Genomic DNA, 20,680 nt, shown 5'->3' with positions numbered 1-20,680 from the left:
TAACTGTCTCAAAGAAGTCCACCAGGTGTAGGAGGCATGATCTGCCCTTAACAAAGCCGAACTGGAGTATGGTCCAGTGTTTGGAGGTTTCCAATGTCTCTGTTAATGAGATCCATAATGATGCGCTCCATAGCTTTGCAGACCAAGCTAGTCAGGCTTATAGGGTGATTGTTCCCGGGGTCTGTTGTGGCTCCACCTTTGTGGAGTGGAATAACTGTTGGTGTGTGCCACTCTCTGGGCACATAGCCTGTGGAGAGACTGAATTTAAACAGTGTACTTAGGTGAGGGGTTAGTTCATCTTTGAGCTCGTTTAGGATGCAGCCTGGGACACTGTCCGGTCCCATTGATGCTGTGTTTTTGGCTTTGGAGAGGGCTGTTTTAACCTGAGTGTCTGTGATTTCAGGGGCACTACATTCTTCTGGTATAGTTATGGGCCCTTTTGGGGGTGAGAGGGGGTTGAAGTTTGCACTGAACCTGTCTGCCAGGATGTTGGCTATATCAGTCAGTTCAGTGTATTTTGTGATACTCATCACTAACTCTGAGCAGATCTGAGAATTGCCACTTAGATTCTTGACATAGCTAAAGAATGCCTTGTGGTTATCTTTGGAGTCCATGGCAATTTTTCTTTCGAAGCTAGCCTTGGATGAGGATATGTGGGAAATGTAGTTTCTTGCTGATACTGATCAGGGTTGTCTTCCCTTCATGGGAGTTTACTCTTTTCTGTACTAGTTTCCTCCTCCTTTTGTATAGCTTGTTTATGGCAGGGGTCCACCAGACTGGTTCCTTTTCTTGGAGGAGTGAGTCTTGGTTTTGTTTGGGCTAGCACGATCCATGCATTCTTGTAGGTGCCCATAGAGTGCATTAGTAAAGGATTTTGCAGCTTGGACAGTGTTATTCTTTAGCATGGGGGCTTTGAAACTTCCCACCTCAGTAACGTGAGGTTTGCTTTTGAAAAGTTTTTCACAGTAGTTTCTTTGACCGGGGGTGGTGGCAGAATGTGGATATCTAGAGTGATTTGTTTACGGTCAGATCTAACCAGCGAGGGGTTGACCTCCGGTGTGGAACACCGGTCGCCCATGTTGGTGATGACCAGGTCAAATATGTTGTCATCTCTGGTGGGGGTGTTGACCAGTTGATCCAGGGCGTTTGAGTTTATAAATTCTAGGAAATGTTGGGCAAGGGAATTTGTACTTAAGTAGCTCTCCCAGTTAATGTTTGGGTAATTGAAATCACCCAATATCAGGGTGTTTGGTAGGACCTTTATGTTTCCCAGTGTTTCCAGGAATGCGGAGTGGGGGTCCTGCGACATGGTGGGTGATCTGTAGCAAGCTATAATTTGAATAGCAGTTTTGCCTGTTGTTAGTTGCACGTGGATGATCTCTCATCTTCTGTTCGTTGTTTCGTATTTTCTGGTTTTGTTTCGGAATAACCGCGATTTGCCATTGTACAATTCGAAGAAATAATAGTAAATCTTATATAAAAAAGTAGTAGTAGTTTTAGTGTTTCTCCTTAGGAAGTTTTCTGATAGCTGCTATCTTGTTGTGCTGTGTGTTTAACTTGTTTCCTTCCTTGGTTGAGTGTGCTCTGCCCTGATTATTATGGCAGAAAAACCTGACAAGCTGGCTAGCTTTAAAAATGTTGAAAGTGCAATCACAAAATCCTGATCAGTGACTAGCACAGTTTGTGTGTTGATTGCCTTGGTCTGTCTCATCTCCAGGAGGACTGTGACATTTGTAAATCGTTTAATCACAGGGCTCTAATAGAGTGTAAAAATAAGTTGCTTTTGAAAGGCATCTTACCCTCTTCATTTGGGAAGGCCATTTCTGGCACAGAAAAGAAGACTGATTTGTCCTCTCAATCTGGATGCTGCACCCCAGCTTCCTCCCGGTCTCCCAGAGGTTTGGGCAGTGGCAGAAAAAGACCTTCATCTGTTCCGAAAGTTTCTGCGGAGCTGGCTCAAAAACTTTTCAAACGCTGTGATCAGAAGGAGGCTTCTTCAGATCCCACAACTTCAAAGATGTCTCCATTGGATCCTGCAGCTTCAGATCAGAGATGTTCTTCGTGTTTCACTGTTGCAGTCATTACCTTTGGGTTATCTGCTTGCAGGTAGCCCTCAGTCGGCCTGATTAACAAAATCTTAGGTCCTGCGTCGGTTGCTGTCCCTTCTTCCATGACGTTAGGGGTATACAACATGCAGCCGATGCCATTACATCAGTCTTTCTTGCTGTGCGGTGCCCGAAGCAGAAGCAGTTCGCAAGTGCCGGTCGGCCGACTCCTGAAATTTTCGTTTTCGAGTTTCAGAACCGAAGTCTTCAACTAAAGCTAAGTACCCCATTGGGGAAACTTTTTTTTGCTCCTTACTGATGTCAGTAAAAGTTAATAATTGCATTACTTGTGGAAAGCAAGTACCTCATAAAGATTTTCATTTGTGCTGTATTCCTTGCCTAGGCCCTGACCACAATGTACCTTGCTGTCGGTTTTGTGCTTTATTTAATCAGCGCACTATCCGTCGTCGGTATATTTTCACCTCTAAATATTTCGTTCTCTGTTTAATTGTCCAGAAATGTCATTGGTTAGCCAACCGACTATCGGGATTCCGAAAAAACGCAAAGATAAAGACAGAGACAGGCCGCTGAGGTCCAAAACTGCCGACAACGCCTCTAAGTCAGTCACCAGTTCGCCAATACTCAGTGAGGCGCTTTCGCAGTGCCTCTACTGAGACCCATTCGGAGTCTGGTATGCCGCGAGATGCTTCAACTATGGAACACGCGGATGTCTCTACCTTGGATGGGTCTGGAGCCACTGTGCAGGCACCGGCTTCTGAGGGTGTATTCAGGCCTACGGACTTGCATATTAAACTGACGCCTCCTTCTTCACTTAGGCCTAAATCTCGAGTCATGCCTAAATAAACGACGCCCAGGCCACATGCTCAGGCCTCTTTGCCTAAAAAAACAAATGATAAGAATGGCTGAAGATTTAATAACTCTAATCAGGGGTAGCCACCCCCCCTTTCTAAGAGGCCTAGGACTGAAGTTGATTATGAATCTTCTGACCAGGATTCTGTTTTTTCTCATCCTTCTGATGATCTGGATTTGCCCTTATCTCCTTATCTACTTATGAGGATTCTGATGCAGAGGACTCCATTCCCTCTGCTTCCCCTCCAGAGGATTTTTCATTTGGGGTAACCTTGCATACTCTAAGAGAGCATTTCCACTGAGAAAGCCAGGATTTTTCTGATTCAAAAAAGAGGCTTAGGGATTTCTTACTCCTATCTTCGCGTAGGCCTTTAACTATTCCTCCTGTACTAGACATTGTTGATGATGCTTTTTCGGAATCTAGTTTGGCCTCTGGTTACTTGCCTCCTGCTCCCAGAAAACCTGACAGATACTACAGAGTCCCTGAGTCACACAAGTTCCTTTTTAAAAATCCTGTTGCGGATCCAGAGAGTATTTCACAGGGGCCCAAGGTCATTTAGGCTTCTACTGCTAAAAATCCTACCCCTTCTGATGGAGACTCCAGGGTGCTGGATAGTTGGGGCAAGAAGGTGTACACTTCTGCAACCTTGGCCATTAGGGCTTTAAACTGCCAGTTTCATATGTTAAAGTATCAGCAACATGTTATTGGATTGCTTAAACAGAAAATGATGTTGATTCCTGACTGTGTGGAAAATAAAGAATTACAGGATTTAATGCATTCTGCTGAACAAGTTGGAAAACATACTTTGCAGTGTGGTTTTGATTCATTAGAGGTCTCTTGCAGGGCTGCTGTTATTGGGTCTTTGCTCAGAAGGCATGCTTGGTTAAAGGAGCAGTCTTTGCCTGATCATGTTAAAGCTAAATTGTTGGAAGCTCCCTTAAATCATGACCGCCTGTTTGGCAACAAGGCTGAGGAAGTTCTTAAAAAGATGGAAGATAAAGCTAAATCTATGCAAACTGTTAAAGATTTCTTATAAGTTCAGCCTCCTAGATTTAGTAGGCACTGGCCCTCTTACGAATTGGTCCTTTCCAGCCCCTTCCAGGTCTTCTCAAGCCAAACCCAGACACAGCAAAAGCCCCAGGTTTCAGTCCCTGGAGACACACAGGACTAAGCAGTGGGGGGGCCTCCACTTCCAAATGTGGGAGTAATAAGACTCCCCCTTTTATGGTAAACTGTCTCAATGACTTCCATTTAAAATTTCCAAGCACTTAACAACTGACTGCAACTTTGGGGGGAAAGATTTCTCTTCATGCAAAGAACTGGGAACTCATTACCCAGGACAAATCGGTTTTAAATATAGTGTCCCAGGGATACAGATTTCACTTCCACATGTTGCCAACACCAAGCGGGTGGCCGGACCTACCCCCAAATCAGTCGGCAGAGGCCCAAAAACAAATACTTTCTCTCTTAAGCATGGGGGCCATTCAGCTGGTACTGGAAGAGGAAAAGGGGCAAGGTTTCTACTCAAGACTTTTCCTGGTACCCAGAAAAGACAATTCATGGCGTCCTGTCCTGGACCTGTCTAATCTAAACATCTTTTTGGAAATTCCAAAATTCAAGATGCTGACTCTTCACCAGTTACTTTCTATGCTAGGCAAAGATGCCTGGTTGGCAACACTAAATTTAAAAGAAGCATACCTGCACATCCCAATCAGGGAATCTTGCAGAATATACCTACGCTTCAAAGCAGGCTACACACACTGTCAGTTCTCTGCACTGCCCTTTGGCTTATCTACTGTGCCCAGGGTATTCACAAAGTGCCTAGCTCCAGTTATTGCATTTTGCAGGCAAAGAAATATTCAAATATACCCATACCTGGATGATTGTCTAATTCAGGCAGAAAGCCAGGACATACTTTTGAATCTTTTGGCCTTTGTACAAAGGGTTCTAACTTGTCTGGGGTACACCATAAACAAAATGAAATCACATATGGTACCCTGTCAACAAGTTATATTCCTGGGAGCAAGCTTGAATACAACTTCCTAGATGGCTTACCTGACGCCAGAGTAACAAATTCAATTGACAACCTACTTAAAACAAGTGGCCACAAAAACCCTGCTATCTGCAAGACAATTACTGCAAGTTTTGGGGATCATGGCCTCCTGTATTCTTCTAATTCCATATGCAAGACTGCATATGAGGAAACTACAGTGGTATCTAAAAAGCCTATGGTGTCAACATTCTCAGGATCTAGAAGCAATGATTCCTATCATACGTTGCCTACGCCTAGAATTCCTTTGGTGGGTAGAGGCCTGCTACCAAAACAAGAGACTACCTTTCACACCACCCCCTGCTGCCCAAACCCTAACAGACGCATCAGACTATGCATGGGAGACTCACCTGGCAGGGAAGTGCATTCAGGGCAAATGGAACCCAAGTCAAATGCACCTGCATATCAATCAAGAAGAAATGTTAGCAGTACAGAATGCTCTGACAGCCTTCAAGGACCACATTCTTCCAGGACAACTTTTGCTAAAGACGTACAACACCACTGTTATGTGGTACATAAACAAGCAGGTGGGTACTCATTCTTACCCCCTCTGCAGACTAGCCATGGCATTGTGGAACACAGCCTTGAGCTACCAAGTGCACCTACAAGCTCAATTCCTGCCAGGAAAATTAAATACACTGGCAGATGGACTAAGCAGAAACCTCATGGACCCACACGAGTGGAAATTGGAACCAAGGATTTTCAACATGTTGACAAGCATATGGGGGAGCCCATATATAGACCTGTTTGCTTCTCCCCAGAACTACCAATTGGACATATTTTGCACAAGGACTCCCCTCAAGCAAGCCTGGAAAGTGGATGCTCTGTCCTTCAGCTGGAAAAACCCCTATCAGTCTATGCCTTTCCCCCTCTGCCTCTGCTTTCCAAAGTACTAGCAAGGATGATTTTGATTCCTCCAGACTGGCCACGCCAACACTGGTACCCCCTCCTGCGCAATATGTCACGGTTATCCCCATGGCACCTGCCTCAGACTCATTCCCTGTTGTCCCAGCAGCAGAACCAGATTCTGCACCCTCAGCTTCTAACACTGAACCTTGCAGCCTGGCTAATTACATAATCTCTCCCCTGCCATCCCTCAGTAAAGCCGTGTTGGATATCATTTTAGAGGCAAGGAGGCCTAGTGCTAGAAAATCTTATGCTGAAAAATGAAAAAGATTCTGTGCCTGGAACCAATCTCAAGGCATGAGCACAGCAGTGCCCAATTTACCTCAGATTTTACAATACTTAACAGATGCTTCACAAGGGCCTGTCTTTTTCCTCCATTAAAATCCACACCTCAGCCATTTCAGCTCATTGTAGCACAGAACCTCCCCTCTTCTCTCATCCACTGCTCAAGCAGTTCCTCAGAGAGGCCAAAAATTTGAGACCTCCCAAGAGAGCTCCAACCCCAGCCTGGGACCTTAACTTTGGTTTGGAGAAACTCACTCTACCTCCTTTCGAGCCAGCTGCTACTGCAGACTTAAAATTTCTTTCTTGGAAAACAGCTTTCCTTTTAGCAATCACTTCAGCTAGAAGGGTATCTGAATTACAGGCCATTATGGCAGTGAAGCCTTTCATCATCTTTCATGCGGACAGGGTGTCGCTTAGAACCAATCCAGCCTTCATGCCCAAGGTGGTATCCAGTGTGGCTCTTAATCAGTCTATTCATTTGCCAACTTTCTTTCCCAATCCACAGAACAAAGGGGAACGGATACTGCAGTCCTTAGATGTGCACAGATAGCTTAGATTCTACTTGGACAAGACTAAACCTCAAAGGAAATCTGAACAACTGCTGGTGGCATTTGCTGCAGGGGCAGAGGGGAAGGCTATTTCAAAGCAAACCATTTCTAAATGGATAGGCCATTGCATTCATTTCTGCTGCAAGCACCATGGAAAACCTATCCCCCAGGGGGATCAGACCTCACTCCACCAGGGCTGCATCTACCTCTACAGTCTTTCTCAGAGGCGTCCCTACCAGGGACATCCTAGAAGCTGCTACCTGGAGCTCTGTGCATACCTTCACCAAGCATGATTATTTGCCAATTTTCTCTAAATCCAGAGCTAGCTTTGCCACTGCAGTCTTGCAGGGCCTTATAGCCGGTCCTAATGCTATCTAAATTCCTCCTCCCAACCATATCTTTGGGAATCTACCCAAATGTAATGACTGCAGCAGTGAAACATGAAGAACGTGGTACAGTTGTGTACACTTACCATAAATGTAGATGTTCGAGTGTATTCACTTTTGCAGTCCTGGTTACCCTCCCTCCAGTCCCCTTGCTTCTTTTGGCTATACCTCTGCTTTCCTTTACTATGCTTAAAATCCTTTTTGGTGTATTTGCTTTTTTGTTGGAGGTATATCATTGTACTTTTTAATTTAATTGCTCCCCATTAGAGGGGCACCTGACATCTGGGGCAAGAAAAACTGATGTAATGCCGTCTGCTGCATGTTTTATACCCCTGACGTCATGGAAGAAGGGACAGCAACCGACGCAGGACCCAAGACTTTGTTAATCAGGCCGACTGCGGGCTTACATGCAAGCAGATAACCCAAATGTAATGACTGCAACAGTGAATACACTCGAACATCTACATTTATGGTAAGTGTACACAACTGTACTTTTCTTTGTGCCTAAGGATAGGTCGGATGTGTCACTGTTGGTTCGGATGTGGAGTCCATTTAAAGCAATTTTCCCAGGACTTAGTCCTCCCCATCTATAGATCTGGTTCCATTACTGTTCTTGGAAAGGTCAAGTTCACCATCAGAGTACTTGACTTGCTCCACTAGAAGCCTTATAGAAGATGATGTGGAGAGGATGGTCAAGAAGATACTCTAGGTGCAAGGCTTTGCAAGGCCACCTTTGGCTCCTACTCCCAAGGGCCAGAAATCCCAAATCTCGTCATCCCAGTTTCATGTTCTTCCTCCAACCCCACTGGAAGTTTCAGAGTTGTCTGGTCCGATACGCCCAATTCTGTCAATGAAGGAGCCAAGGATCCTTCCTTCCTTGGCTCTGGCTCCTGCTCAGAGTTCCACTTCCCATTCAGAGCTGATGACCTCTTGGGGTCGTGACAGTCCTACTGGGTCCGAGAGGGTGAGTTTGGTGCTGAAGTTCTTGAAGCCTTCCCCCCATCTCGGGAGTTTTGGCTCAGATCAGCCCGGACCTGACTTCAGCTTTGAGACTACTGTCTCCTGAGGTCATGGGAGCTGAGACCAGAGGACCACCGTACTTCGGGTCAAGTTCCTTCATTTCACGGGATAGTCATCTTTCGAAGATATGTAGTGAGCTATGTCTGCTTCGGCAGTCCAGACAGAGTCTATCCATTCAGATCTGCAGTCTTCTGCCTTGCAGACCTTGCCCCAAATGTCTCGACCAGGCATTCCACAGGGACAGTGGGTGTGTATGCCCCAGGCTACCCAGTAGGGTTCCCCTTCCTCCTCTGATACCTCCCCATGGTCACAGTTCAGTCCATCCTTCCATTCTTGGAAAAGGACGATTGGATGTGCTCTATAGACATTTGGGATGTGTACTACCATATAAAGATGGACAGGTGATCCAGAAGTCACTTGCGCTTCCGGCTTGGAGCCAGTCTCTCCCAGTTCAGAGTACTGCTGTTTGGCCTTACTATAGCCCACAGAGTGTTCACCAAATGTATAGCAGTAGTAGCAACTCACTTAAGACAGCAAGGGATTCTGTGTGTTTCCATGTCTAGATGATTGGCTCATCACCACGCCGACCAGGGCTCTACATCTTCAAGCAAGAGACACAGTTCCTCAAACCTATACTTTGTTGTGTATTACAGTAAATTATGTAAAGTCAAGCCTAGATCCCTCTCAAGAATTGGACTTTATAGGAGCAAACATAAATACAATCAAAACGATAGCACACCTTCCATCATCAAGACTGGTGACTATAAGTGATTAAGTCAGAAAGTTAGTACACAGTTCAAGGGTGTGTACTCAAACAGTACTTCAGGCCTTGGGGTCAATGACAGCAGCAATAGTACTGGTTCCATTAGTGACATTCCATATGAGAGTATTACAGTGGATGTTCTTCGTGTTTCACTGTTGCAGTCATCACATTTGGGTTATCTGCCTGCAGGTAACCCTCAGTCAGCCCGAATACCAGAGTCTTGGGATTTCTGCATCGGATGCTGTTGCCTCTTCCATGACGTCAGGTCGTCAGGGGTATAAAACATGCAGCTGATGCCAATACATCATCTTTTATTCCTGCACAGGAGCCCGAACCAGAAGCAGTTCACAAGTGCCGGTCGGCTGCTACCTGTAATTTTCGTTGTTCGAATTTCAAACCTGAAGTCTTCTAAAGCTAAGTACCCTGTTGGGAGTCCTTTTTTCTTGCTCTAACCGATGTCAGAAAAAGTTAACAATTGTCTTGCCTGTGGAAAGCAAATACCTCACAAAGATTTTCATTCTTACTGTGTTACCTGCGGTACCATGACGTTCCTCGCTGTTGGTTTTGTGCCTTGTTTAACACCAGAGCTATTCGTCGTCAGGCTATATTTGTCCCTAAATTCTTTCGCTCTCGTTCTCCGTATTCAAAAATGATTTCGATAAACCATCTGACTACCGATCTTCTGAAAAAACGTAAGGATAAAGAGAGACAGACCGCATAGGTCCAAAACTGCCAACGACACTTCTGTTAAGCTAGATGCTGTTAAGCTAGATGCCAGTCCGCCTGTACTCAGTGAGGCTCTTTCGCAGCCCCTGATACCCGCTTTTACAAATTTGCAGGCCTCTGCTGAGACCCATTCGGAGTCTGGTATGCTGCGAGATGCTTCAACTATGGATGCTGCGGATGTCTCTACCTTGGGTGGGTCCAGAGCCACTGTGCAAGCACCGGCTTCTGAGGGTGTATTCCGACCTTCCGTTGTTCGTATTAAACAGTCTACTTAGTTTCTGGCTAAAACTTCCGAGTTTCTCAGGCCCAGCGTTCGCTCTATGCCTAGAAAACAGACAACTAAGGCACATGTTCCACCTCCCGTGCCACAGAAGCAAATGCTTAAAATGGCTAAAGACCTTATAACTTTAATTAGGGGAAGCCAGCCTTTCCCCTCTAAAAGACAAAGGATTTAATTTCCTTGTGATTCTACAAACCATGAGTCTGATGTCTCTGATCCCTCTGATTACCAGGCCATTCCCTTATCTACCCATAAGGATTCAGATGCAGAGGATTTCATTCCATCTGCCTCCCCTCCAGAGGACTTTTCTTTTGGTGAAACTTTGCATACCATAAGAGCATTTCCGCTAGCAATGCCAGGACTACCCACAGTCCAAAATGAGAGTCAGAGAATTTTTAGACTTGCCTCAGCACAGGCCTCTAGATATACCCCCTGTCCTGGATATTGTAGATGATGTCTTCATGGAATCCAGTCTTACTCCTGATACTTTACCACCAGCTCCTAGAAAGCCTGACGGGTAATACAGAGTACCTGACTTGCACAAGTTTCTCTTTAAGAATCCCACTGCGGATCCAGAGACCATTTCCCAGGGACCTAAAGGTATTAAGGTAATACAGCCAAAAACCCTATCCCTTCGAAGAGGAATTCCAGAGCTTTAGACTGATGGGGTAAGAAGGTATATACCTCTGCCACTCTTGCCATAAGGGCTTTAAATTGCCAGTTTTACATGTTGAAGTACCAGCAGCATATTATGGAACTAATTAAACAGAAAATGTTGTTGCTTCCAGATTGTGCAGAAAATAAAGATTTACAAGAGTTATTGCATTCTGCAAACCAAGTTAGTAAACATACTTTGCAGTGTGGTTTTGATGCCTTAGAGGCATCTTGCAGGGCTGCTGTCACTGGGTCTGTACTGAGAAGGCATGATTGGCTGAAGGAACAAATCTTGCCAGACCATGTCAAAGCAAAATTACTAGATGCTCCATTAAACCAGGAACGTTTGTTTGGCACAAAAGCATAAGTTCTTAAAAAGATGGAGGAAAAAGCTAAATCCATGCAAACTGTTAAAAATTTCTTACAGGTACAGCCATCTAGATTCAGTAGGCATTGCCCTTCTAAAAACTGGTCCTTTCCAGTCCCTCCCAGGCCTTTTCATTCCAAGCCCAGGAGTAACAGACCACCAAGACTACAGTCTCAGAGTATGCAGAGATCTAAGCAATGGAGTGCTCCCATTTCAAAAACAGGGAGTGGTAAGCCACCCCCATATGGAAAATGTTCACAGTGATTTGTCTGTCATCCTTCCCAGCCATGCCCAAGTACTTGCACCCCTAGGAGGAAAACTTGCCCTGCATGCAAAAAACTGGATGTCCATTACTCAAAACCGATGGGTCCAAAATGTTGTATCCCAGGGATACATATTCTACTTCCACTCACTGCCAACCCCAAGTGGGTTGCCAGAGCTTCCTCCAAACCAGTGGGCAGAGGCTCAAAAGCAAGTACTTTCTCTTCTCAGTATCAGCGCTATTCAACCTGTTCCAATAGAGCAAAAGGGACAGGGTTCTACTCCACACTGTTCCTGCTGCCCAGAAAAGAAAGCTCATGGCACCCTATCCTGGATCTGTCCATTCTCAACACCTTCCTGGTGGTCCCAAAATTCAAAGTGCTTACTCTACAACAGCTGCTTCCTGTGCTATCCAAGGACTCCTGGCTAGTCACCCTAGACTTAAAAGAAGCTTATCTGCACATCCCCATAAGGGAATCTTGCAGGAAATATCTATGTTTCAGGGAAGGCTCTCTGCACTTCCCTTTGGCTTATCTACTGTGCCCAGGGTATTCACAAAGTGCCTGGCTCCAGCCATTGTATGCTACAGGCAGAGAAATATTCAAATTCACCCATACTTGGACGATTGCCTGATTCAGGTGGACAGTCAGGAATTGCTTCTTCAGCACCTGACATTTGTAAAGAGACTTCTAACTTCTCTGGGGTATACCATCAACGAAAATAAATCACATCTGGTGCCCAGCCAAAAGATTGTATTCCTGGGAGCAAGCTTGAACACAACTTCCCAGATTGCATTCCTCACTCCAGAAAAGCAGATTAATTTGACAAACTACTTCAAACTAATGGCCACCAAAACCCAGCTATCTGCAAGAAAAATACTGCAAGCCCTAGGGTTCATGGCCTCATGCATTCTACTAATTCCATATGCAAGACTGCATATGAAGAAGCTTTAATGGTACTTGAAAAGAGTCTGGTGTCAGCATTCTCAGGACTTGGAAACACTGATTCCTGTCATTCCTTGTCTAAGGGCAGAGTTCCTTTGGTGGTCAGAGGCTTGCAACCACAAAAAGGGACTTCCTTTCACTCAACCCCTCGCCGCCCAAACCCTGACAACAGATGCATCAGACTATGCATGGGTAGCTCACTTGGCAGGCAAATGCATTCAAGGCAAATGGAGCCCAGGACAAATTCACCTGCATAGCAATCAAAAAGAATTGTTAGCTGTATAGAATGCTCTGACAGCCTTCAAATACCTTATCCTTCCAGGACAACTCTTGATAAAGACAGGCAACACCACAATTATGTGGTACATAAACAAGCAGGGTGGAACTCACTCCTACCCACTCTGCAGGTTAGCCGTGGCCCTGTGGAACACAGCCTTGAGCAACCAAGTGCCACCTGTAAGCTCAATACCTGCCAGACAAACAAAATTCACTGGCAGACGACTTATTATTTATTTATTTGTTTGTTTTTGTTAACCAGGAAAGTCCACTGGGCTGAAATGAGCCCATTTTCAGTGGAGGCCCAGGTAGAAAAGCTCCAAAAAGAACAAAAAAAAAACAATGTACATAATTAAGAGATTATTTAGAGAGTTAATAACAGCATTTAACAATATACAGGAGTAATAACAGCATTTAATATATAATAGAATAATATAGGAGTCAGAAGTGACACAGTAATATAGGCAATGTATAGCAACATTTTGTGGAAGACTCGGGCTTGGCAGGTATTCAATAGATCAGAAAGATAATGATAATCTGCACTTAGAATTTTTACACACCATGTGAGGCAGGATGAGGCACACTATGCTGTGATTAAGGGTGAGTGCACAACAGGGAGAGTGAAGAAGAGTGTGGGTATCTGAGAGATGTCAGGTTAGTAATCAGGTGACTGAGGAATTGGGTATGGTGTAAGGGCATAGCCAGTGAGTGGAGAGATGTTGGTAGATTGATTTTTTTGAATGACGGGGCATTATTTATAGTCCGTAGAGAAGGTGGAAGGGCATTCCAGAATTTAGCTGCAGTGAAAGAGTAAAGGTATTGGCCTACAGGAAGTTTAGGTCTCTTAAGCAGAAATCTGCTGGACCCACACAAGTGGAAACTGGAACCCATCTCATTCAAACTTCTAAACAACAGGTGGGGGACACCAGAGGTGGACCTCTTTGCCTCCCCCAAAACCATCAATTGAGCAAATGTTGCACCAGAAATCCCCACAGCCAAGCATGGCGAGTGGATACACTATCCTTCACATTGTTAAACCTCTCAATTTATGCCTTTCCCCCTCTGCCCCTCCTCTCAAAAGTACTACGCAAGATCAAGCAGGACAGACCAAGGACATTCCTTATTGCACAGACTGGCCATGCCAGCACTGGTACCCACTCCTACGCAGTCTTACAGCAGTGCCACCCTGGCACCTACATCAGACTCCTTCCCTGCTGTCCCAGCAGGAGGGACAGATTTTGTATCCTCAGCTGCAAAAACTGAACCTTGCAGCCTGGCTTATTCCCTGAACACACTACCAGCAACCCTCAGCAAACCGGTGCTGGACATCATCCTTGAGGCCAGAAGGCCTAGTACTAGGAAATCCTATTCAGAAAAGTGGAAAAGATATTGTTCTTGGAGCCAGTCTCTAGGAAAGGACACAGCCGTGCCCTCCTTTCCTCAAATCCTAGATTACCTAGCAGAGCTGTTCCACAAAGGCCTATCCTTCTCATCAATTAAGACTCATGCCTCTGCCATCTCAGCTCATTGCAATACTGAGCCACCTCTTTTTTTCTCACCGTCTGATCAAACAGTTCCTGAGAGGAGCTAACAATTTAAGGCCCCCCCGAGGAGAGCTCCCACCCCTGCCTGGGACCTTAACTTTGTACTAGAGAAGCTCACACTTCCCCCTTTTGAACCTGCTGGTACAGCAGAGTTAAAGTTTCTCTCTTGGAAAACGGCCTTACTTTTAGCCATCACTTCAGCAAGAAGAGTGTCTGAATTACAGGCGCTGATGGCTGTGGAACCCTTCATTATTTTCCATGCTGACAGGATTTCTCTCAGGACTAACCCATCCTTTCATGCCCAAGGTAGTATCCAGTGTGGCTTTCAACAAATCCATCTATTTACCAATCTTTTTCCCTAATCCTCAGAATCAAGGGGAAAGGATCCTGCACTCATTGGATATGCACAGACAGCTCAGGTTCTACCTTGACAGGACTAAGCCTTTCAGAAAATCTGACCAGCTGCTAGTCAGCTTTGCTACAGGGACAGAGGGCAAAGCAAACCATTTCCAAATGGATAGCACACTGCATCCATTTCTGCTACAAACACCATGGAAAACCTACCCCACAGGGGATCAGAACCCATTCCACTAGAGCTACCTCAACCTCTATAGCATTTCTCAGGGGAGTCCGTACCAGGGACATCCTGGAAGCTGCAACCTGGAGTTCTGTACACACCTTCAAGCTTTACCACTTGGCTATCTTTTCTAAATCCAGAGTTGGATTTGCCACAGCAGTCTTACAAGGCCTGCTAGCCAGCCCTAATACTTCTTGACTGCCTCCACCCTTCCTAAGCTTTGGGAATCAACCCAAGTGTGATGACTGCAACAGTGAAACATGATAAACATAGTACAGGTGTATACACTTACCATAAATGTAGATGTTCGAGTGTATTCACTGTTGCAGTCCTGGTTACCCTTCCTCCAGTCCCCTGACTTTTCTATACTTTCTACCTATTCTCTTTTTGGCCATATCTTATGGCAGTGGTATTTACTATTTACTGGAGGTGTTCCACACCATGTAATTGCTTCCTATTTTGGAGGTTGCTGACATCTGGGGCAAGAAAAACTGATGTTATGGTGTCGGCTGCATGTTTATACCCCTGACGACCTGATGTTATGGAAGAGGCAACAGTATCCGATGCAGAAATCCCAAGACTCTGGTATTCGGGCCGACTGAGGGCTACCTGCAGGCAGATAACCCAAGTGTGAAGACTGCAACAGTGAATACACTCGAACATTTACATTTATGGTAAGTGTACACAACTGTACTTTTCTCGCGGTGCAATGGTCCATCCTTCATAAAATCTTGTCAGCCACTGTAAGGATTACGAGTATATGCAAGACGGATCTGTCATGGTGGAGTCGCTCAGAAAAGCTCACTCACAGTTCCTTCTTTGTCCCCCCACTTCCCAATGACCACAGATGCTTCTCAAGTGGGTGGGGGGGGGGTCATTATCTGGGAAGAGCAGTCGAAGGCATATGGGATATTCAAGAGGTCAAGTCGCACATAAACGTCCTGGAGATGAGAGCGGTGGTGCTAGCATTGCAAGCCTTTCAGTGTGTTCTCCATTGTGGGACAATTGCGATTCAATCAGACAACATGTCAGTAGCCTGGTACCTCAACAAGGAAGGGGGAACCAGATCATACCCCTTATGTCGAGAGGCACTAAGAGTGTGGCAGTGGGCGATCTCATCCAACCACTTTCTGGTAGCAATGCACATTCCAGGAAAGTCCATTGTGGTAGCAGACCGGTTGAGCAGGTCCATTATAATGCCTCATGAGTGGTCCCTCAATCAGAAAGTGGTGGAAGACATAGTCCACAAGTGGGGCCAACCTTGCTGTGACCTGTTTGCGTCCCCCGTGAGCAGCAAATGCAGCAGCTGCTTTGCCCTATCCCTGAAGAGGGGAGTTCCCAAGGGATTCTCTCACTCACGATTGGCCTCCCAGTCTGTTGTATGCCTTCCCCTGACCCCATTGATCCACAAATTTCTTCAGAAAGCAAACGTGGTGAAGGGAAAAATAATCCTCATTGCCCTGTATTGACCTTGACAGATCTGTTTTTTCTTTCTTTGGCCTCATCTATGGAAAAAGCCATGGATTCTGGATCCAATTCCAGACCTCCTGTCGCATCCAACAGGAATTCCTTATCCAAACATTCACAGTCTCAAGCCGTCAGCTTGGTATCTCCAGTTCCGCTGATAGCCAGTCAACCTATGCTCTCTTCCCCAGCGTGCCTTATCCTAGTGTCTTCTCATAGACCATCTGCAGGTAAGTTGTGTAGCAGTAAATAGAGGAGATTCGTTCATTGTTCTGAACAGAAGAATGTAGATCACTTTTTGACTCCAATTCACGCTATTCTAGAGTTTTTGACAAAGTTGTTTAACGAGGGAGCAGCTTATTCTGCAGTGCTGCTAGCTGCAATCTCTAACTTTCACATTGGTTTTGATGGTTCCTCCTTAGCATTGCATAAGCTATGCAAAGCTTTATTGAGAGGAACTCTCTTACTCAAGCCCCCTTATAAGGATCCTTCACCACCTTGAGACTTAAATTTACTACTACTGAAAAGTATACAACCTCCCTTTGAGCCAGCGGCTACCTGTCAGCTTAAATTTCTCTAATGGAAAACTATATTCTTGGTGGCCATCACGTCTGCAGGGAGAATTTCTGAGTTTCAGGAATTGTCATTTCAGCCGCCATATTTGATCTTTCACCAAGTCAGGGTCACTTTACGTACTAATACTTCATTCTTACCAAAGATAGTTTCAGAATCTACCATCAATCAATCCTTAATCTGCCAGTTTTCTTCCCAAATTTCACTAATAAAGGTGAGTACATACTGCATTTGCTAGCTGTTCACAGGCAGCTATGTTTTTACCTTCATAAGACAAAGAACACAAGAAAACAAAGTCAATTATTTGTTTTCTTCTCAGAAAATAGATTGGACCTTCCAGTTACCAAGGTGACCCTAGCTAAATGGATTACAGACTGCATCTCGTATATTTACACAAGTCAAGGTTTAGAGTTCCCAAAACTTATCAGAACCCACTACACTAAAGCAGTGGCCACTTCACTTTTTCACTGTAAAGCGTCCATGGGTGAGACTTGCGCAGCAGCAACCTGGGCTACCCCTCATACTATTATCACTCATTACAGGCTAGATTTGATCTCTGGGGTAGGGTCTGATCTCTGGGGTAAGGCCTATTTTGGTTCAATGGTTCTGAAGAATATCCTTCCTTAAAAGGTAGTCTGGGACTCTGTCCCACATGTGAGGATAAAAATGGAAATTGACAATATCAGATAAAATAGGTATGTATTTACCATAATGTTCCATCTGTGTTGTCCATTTTCATTTTTTCCTCACAAACACACCCACCATCCCCCTGTCACCTTTTTGGCTTCTAGACGAGTGATTTGACCTAATTTTTTTTATTTGCTATTATGAATGCCAGAAGTGGTCTTACCCTTATTTGAGGCAATTTCCTAATCTATTCTGTAATTCTGTTATTTCCTATGATTATAAGCAAACCATATCTGAGGTGATTGGGAGAGACACATTATGGGTAAGGGAGGGTGCTCGAGAGCTTTTTGGTTGCCACAAGCTATTGCAACAGCTGAGTCAGATCCGAGGCCTCAGATCCAAACCCACATGTGAGGAAAAATTGAAAATGGGCAACACAGATGGAACGTTATGGTGGGTCCATAACTGTATTTTTTATGGAATAGTTCTCATGTTCAATATCTAAAGTACCAAAGTTGTTGAAGTGTTCTTGTGGCAATTACATCACCAGCCAGAACCTGCAAGAACGCTGTCTGCATTCCTTGGGAGAAGAACGTGGCATGAAGCAGTGTTTTAAGTGCTAGTAAGTAAACCCATTTACCTGAAGATGCAGAAGGTCTAAGCTTTTGACTTCCTTTGATAGTCTAAGAATGGCAGTGATGCTGAAAGCTTGGGGTTGGTGTTGGATTCATCTTGCAGCCCTAAATCTTTGCAAGTGCTCCTTTGAAAGGCTAAAGAAATTAAAGTCAGGCAGTTCTTACCCTTCTTGAGGTAATTCAGTGATACCATGTCCCTAAAGTAGCCTGTTAGTGCTTATGTTGCATTTTTGCCATTAACTCAACATAGGTTTGTATTTATTCTTGTCTTTAGCGTCAGCTAATGATGAGAGACCCAGAAGAAGTGCAGCCCTGATCACCACCTTTTGAGGTGTGCCTGATGCAGTAGCCACTGCCCACCCACCTCTTGTTGGATCACTTTCATGGATGGAATGTTTTCAAGGGACTTTCCCTAGAGTCTTCCAGCTAGAGCTCAGTGATTCTACTTCATACTGCAGATTCTTCTTGGGCCGCCCCCATTTCCACTCCAACCTGTCAGCCCAGAGTGAATACATTTCTCCTGGTCATTTTGTTCCACCATCTGTGAATCGGGCCCATTACATCATGTTGTTGATTGAGGTCTTGTGTGACCTGTCATTGTGGTTGAAGGTAGTCATTGTTGGGGATCATGGTCTTCTGCCAGACCAGGCTTAGTGCAGTCCTTTCACGTGCCTGCCCAGCTAACAGTAGGCATATACCTGTGTACCTGTCCTTTGTCACTTGATATATAGTGCTTGCCTGTCACTTGCTCAACCCACACATTGGCTCTTTCTAGGCATACACAGTTTGTCTGTCTGTGTTAAGAGGAATCAGACTATTTGAGGACCTTATTTCCTACTCGCACGCCCCATGTCTTGAAAGTTGTAGCTGATGTGTCATAGCAGCACATCCTTCTTTAAGTAAATTCCATATTTATAATTTTATAGCCTTGTCAAAGTGTCTTCTTGCGGATGTTGTCTCTTATTTAAGTAGGGTCTCATACTGGAGTACCTGGGAGGTGCGCTTCTTGGACACTTTTCTTATACACAATCTGTGAACAGAATGTATACATGCTGACATCATAGGAGATCAGGGTTTTAAGAAGATCCACTGAAGTGCAAAAGAAACATGTACCTTGGTGTCCCACCCATTACAGACAGCTCTGCAGAGCAGTCTCTGGAAATTAAGTTAGTATGGCGAGTATTCAGTTACAAAAAGGGAAAAAAAAAAGTTTGACAGGTATTATTTGCAGGGTAAAGCATGGATGATATCACCATAATCTGAAAAAGGAATCAATTCTTTCCTGCATTTTTTTTTAATTTGATAACTTGTTGGGGGGGTCTTTATCTGTTTATTTATTTTGATATCTTGGTGGTTGTCTTTTTCTGCAATATTCAGAGAAGTCTGCCATATATTTATGAATAAAAAAAAGTGAAAACGTTTTAAAAAAGTATTAGTTCATCAATGCAGCCATAAATAAAATTAAGCCTGACAATGAGTAAGCAAACATCTATGACTCTGAGAAGATGCATGTGAGAAAAAAGTGAAATACTTGTGAATTTTAGGTTTTTATGTTTTTATTATGTAAAAATGAACAAAACCATTTTTTTTTATTTTACCATGTTTTATTGCAGTTAAAGAAGACACTTGTAATTATGCTTCAGTTAGTACAGCTTAAGCACTTGGAAATGTGGTCTGTACTATAAAATTATTAAAACTGTGTTTTTTTTTTAGGTTATTACGGGGACGGGTTAAATGCCATTATTGTATTTGCAGTTTGTTTTATGCCTGAAAGTAGTCAACCAAATTATCGATATTTAATGGAAAATCTTTTCAAGTAAGTTGATTAGTGCTGGTAAGAATTTTTTCCTTAAGGTTCTATCGAAAGTATTTGCAAAAAAAAAAAAATTGTAGCAGTACATTGTATACAGCCTCACTCGTTATCACTCTTCGTTCTTCACAGATTATGCTTGCATGTGCCAATGGCACTAAGCAAACCTTTGGGAGCTCCAGAGATTTATCTGGGTAAAGGTAACATCAGATAAGCCAGTGTCACGAATAGGTACCCATTTGGCTAAAGTCATGAGATCTTGGACTCAGATGGTATTCATTTTTATTTCTGCCAAAGTAGCTACATCATTCTCTTCCAGAATAACAGTTATGAATGGTTACAGTAGATCTTAAGCTGTTTGGTCATTCATTACTTCTCCTTTGTCTTTCATTTCCCCTTATCAGCCATGTAGATTGTCACCACTGATTATTGTACTTCATTGCCTTTAAACCTTTTTCATTGCTGTGCATTTTCAAAATAAGTGCATGTCTGTCTGAATAAGTGAAATGTACATACTTTGATATTGCATTTAAATTGAAATAAAATATCACTTTCACTGAAGAGTATTGTTTTTAGTTATGAGTTTCTAAGGGCACACTAGTGATATGGTTCAGATGTATGCTGAGTTTATCTTGACAAAACATCTAATGTACAACTGTGTAGTAAACCAGATGGCAGAGAAATGACAGTGTAGGCCTCATGGTGGTACCTGCTTCTCTGAAGAGTAGTGCTTTTGAGTTTATAAGGGCTTACTAGTGATATGAGTCAGATGTAAGCTGAGTTTGTCATCCTGACAAAACATCTAATGTATATGTTTGTTGCAAGCCAAATGACAAAACAAAGAGCAGAGAAATGGCAGTGTAGGCCTCGTAGTGGTACTTCTTGATAAGCCATGACTGTCCGATACCGAATTCACTTAGATGGTTATTTTAAATAAGACATGTACATGACATTTATCTAAAGTTCATAAGTGTTATTGTATATACACCTAACTTTTCGGGAGGATACATTAGGAGAAATGCATATGATTTTTTTATATTTCTGATATGACAACTGATTCAGTCAAAC

At 43.9% G+C, this 20,680-nt stretch overlaps 1 protein-coding gene across 4 annotated transcripts in view; it reads left to right on the top strand.

The window, feature by feature from the left end:
• The window catches only part of BNIP2 (BCL2 interacting protein 2), a 2,487,402-nt gene that overhangs the window by 474,104 nt on the left and 1,992,618 nt on the right, over nucleotides 1-20,680 (top strand). For all 4 annotated transcript variants that reach the window (XM_044077377.1, XM_044077376.1, XM_044077379.1 and 1 more), the window contains exon 5: nucleotides 19,516-19,618. In XM_044077377.1, the coding sequence (XP_043933312.1) occupies nucleotides 19,516-19,618 (103 nt within the window). The remainder of the gene's footprint in view (nucleotides 1-19,515; nucleotides 19,619-20,680) is intronic.

This window comes from Protopterus annectens, chromosome 7.part0 (genome assembly GCF_019279795.1).
Source record: "Protopterus annectens isolate FY-2018-M chromosome 7.part0, PAN1.0, whole genome shotgun sequence".
NCBI lineage: Eukaryota > Metazoa > Chordata > Ceratodontiformes > Protopteridae > Protopterus > Protopterus annectens.
The sequence above is the reverse complement of the archived record's forward strand: the minus strand, read 5'-3'. Positions and strand labels throughout refer to the sequence as shown.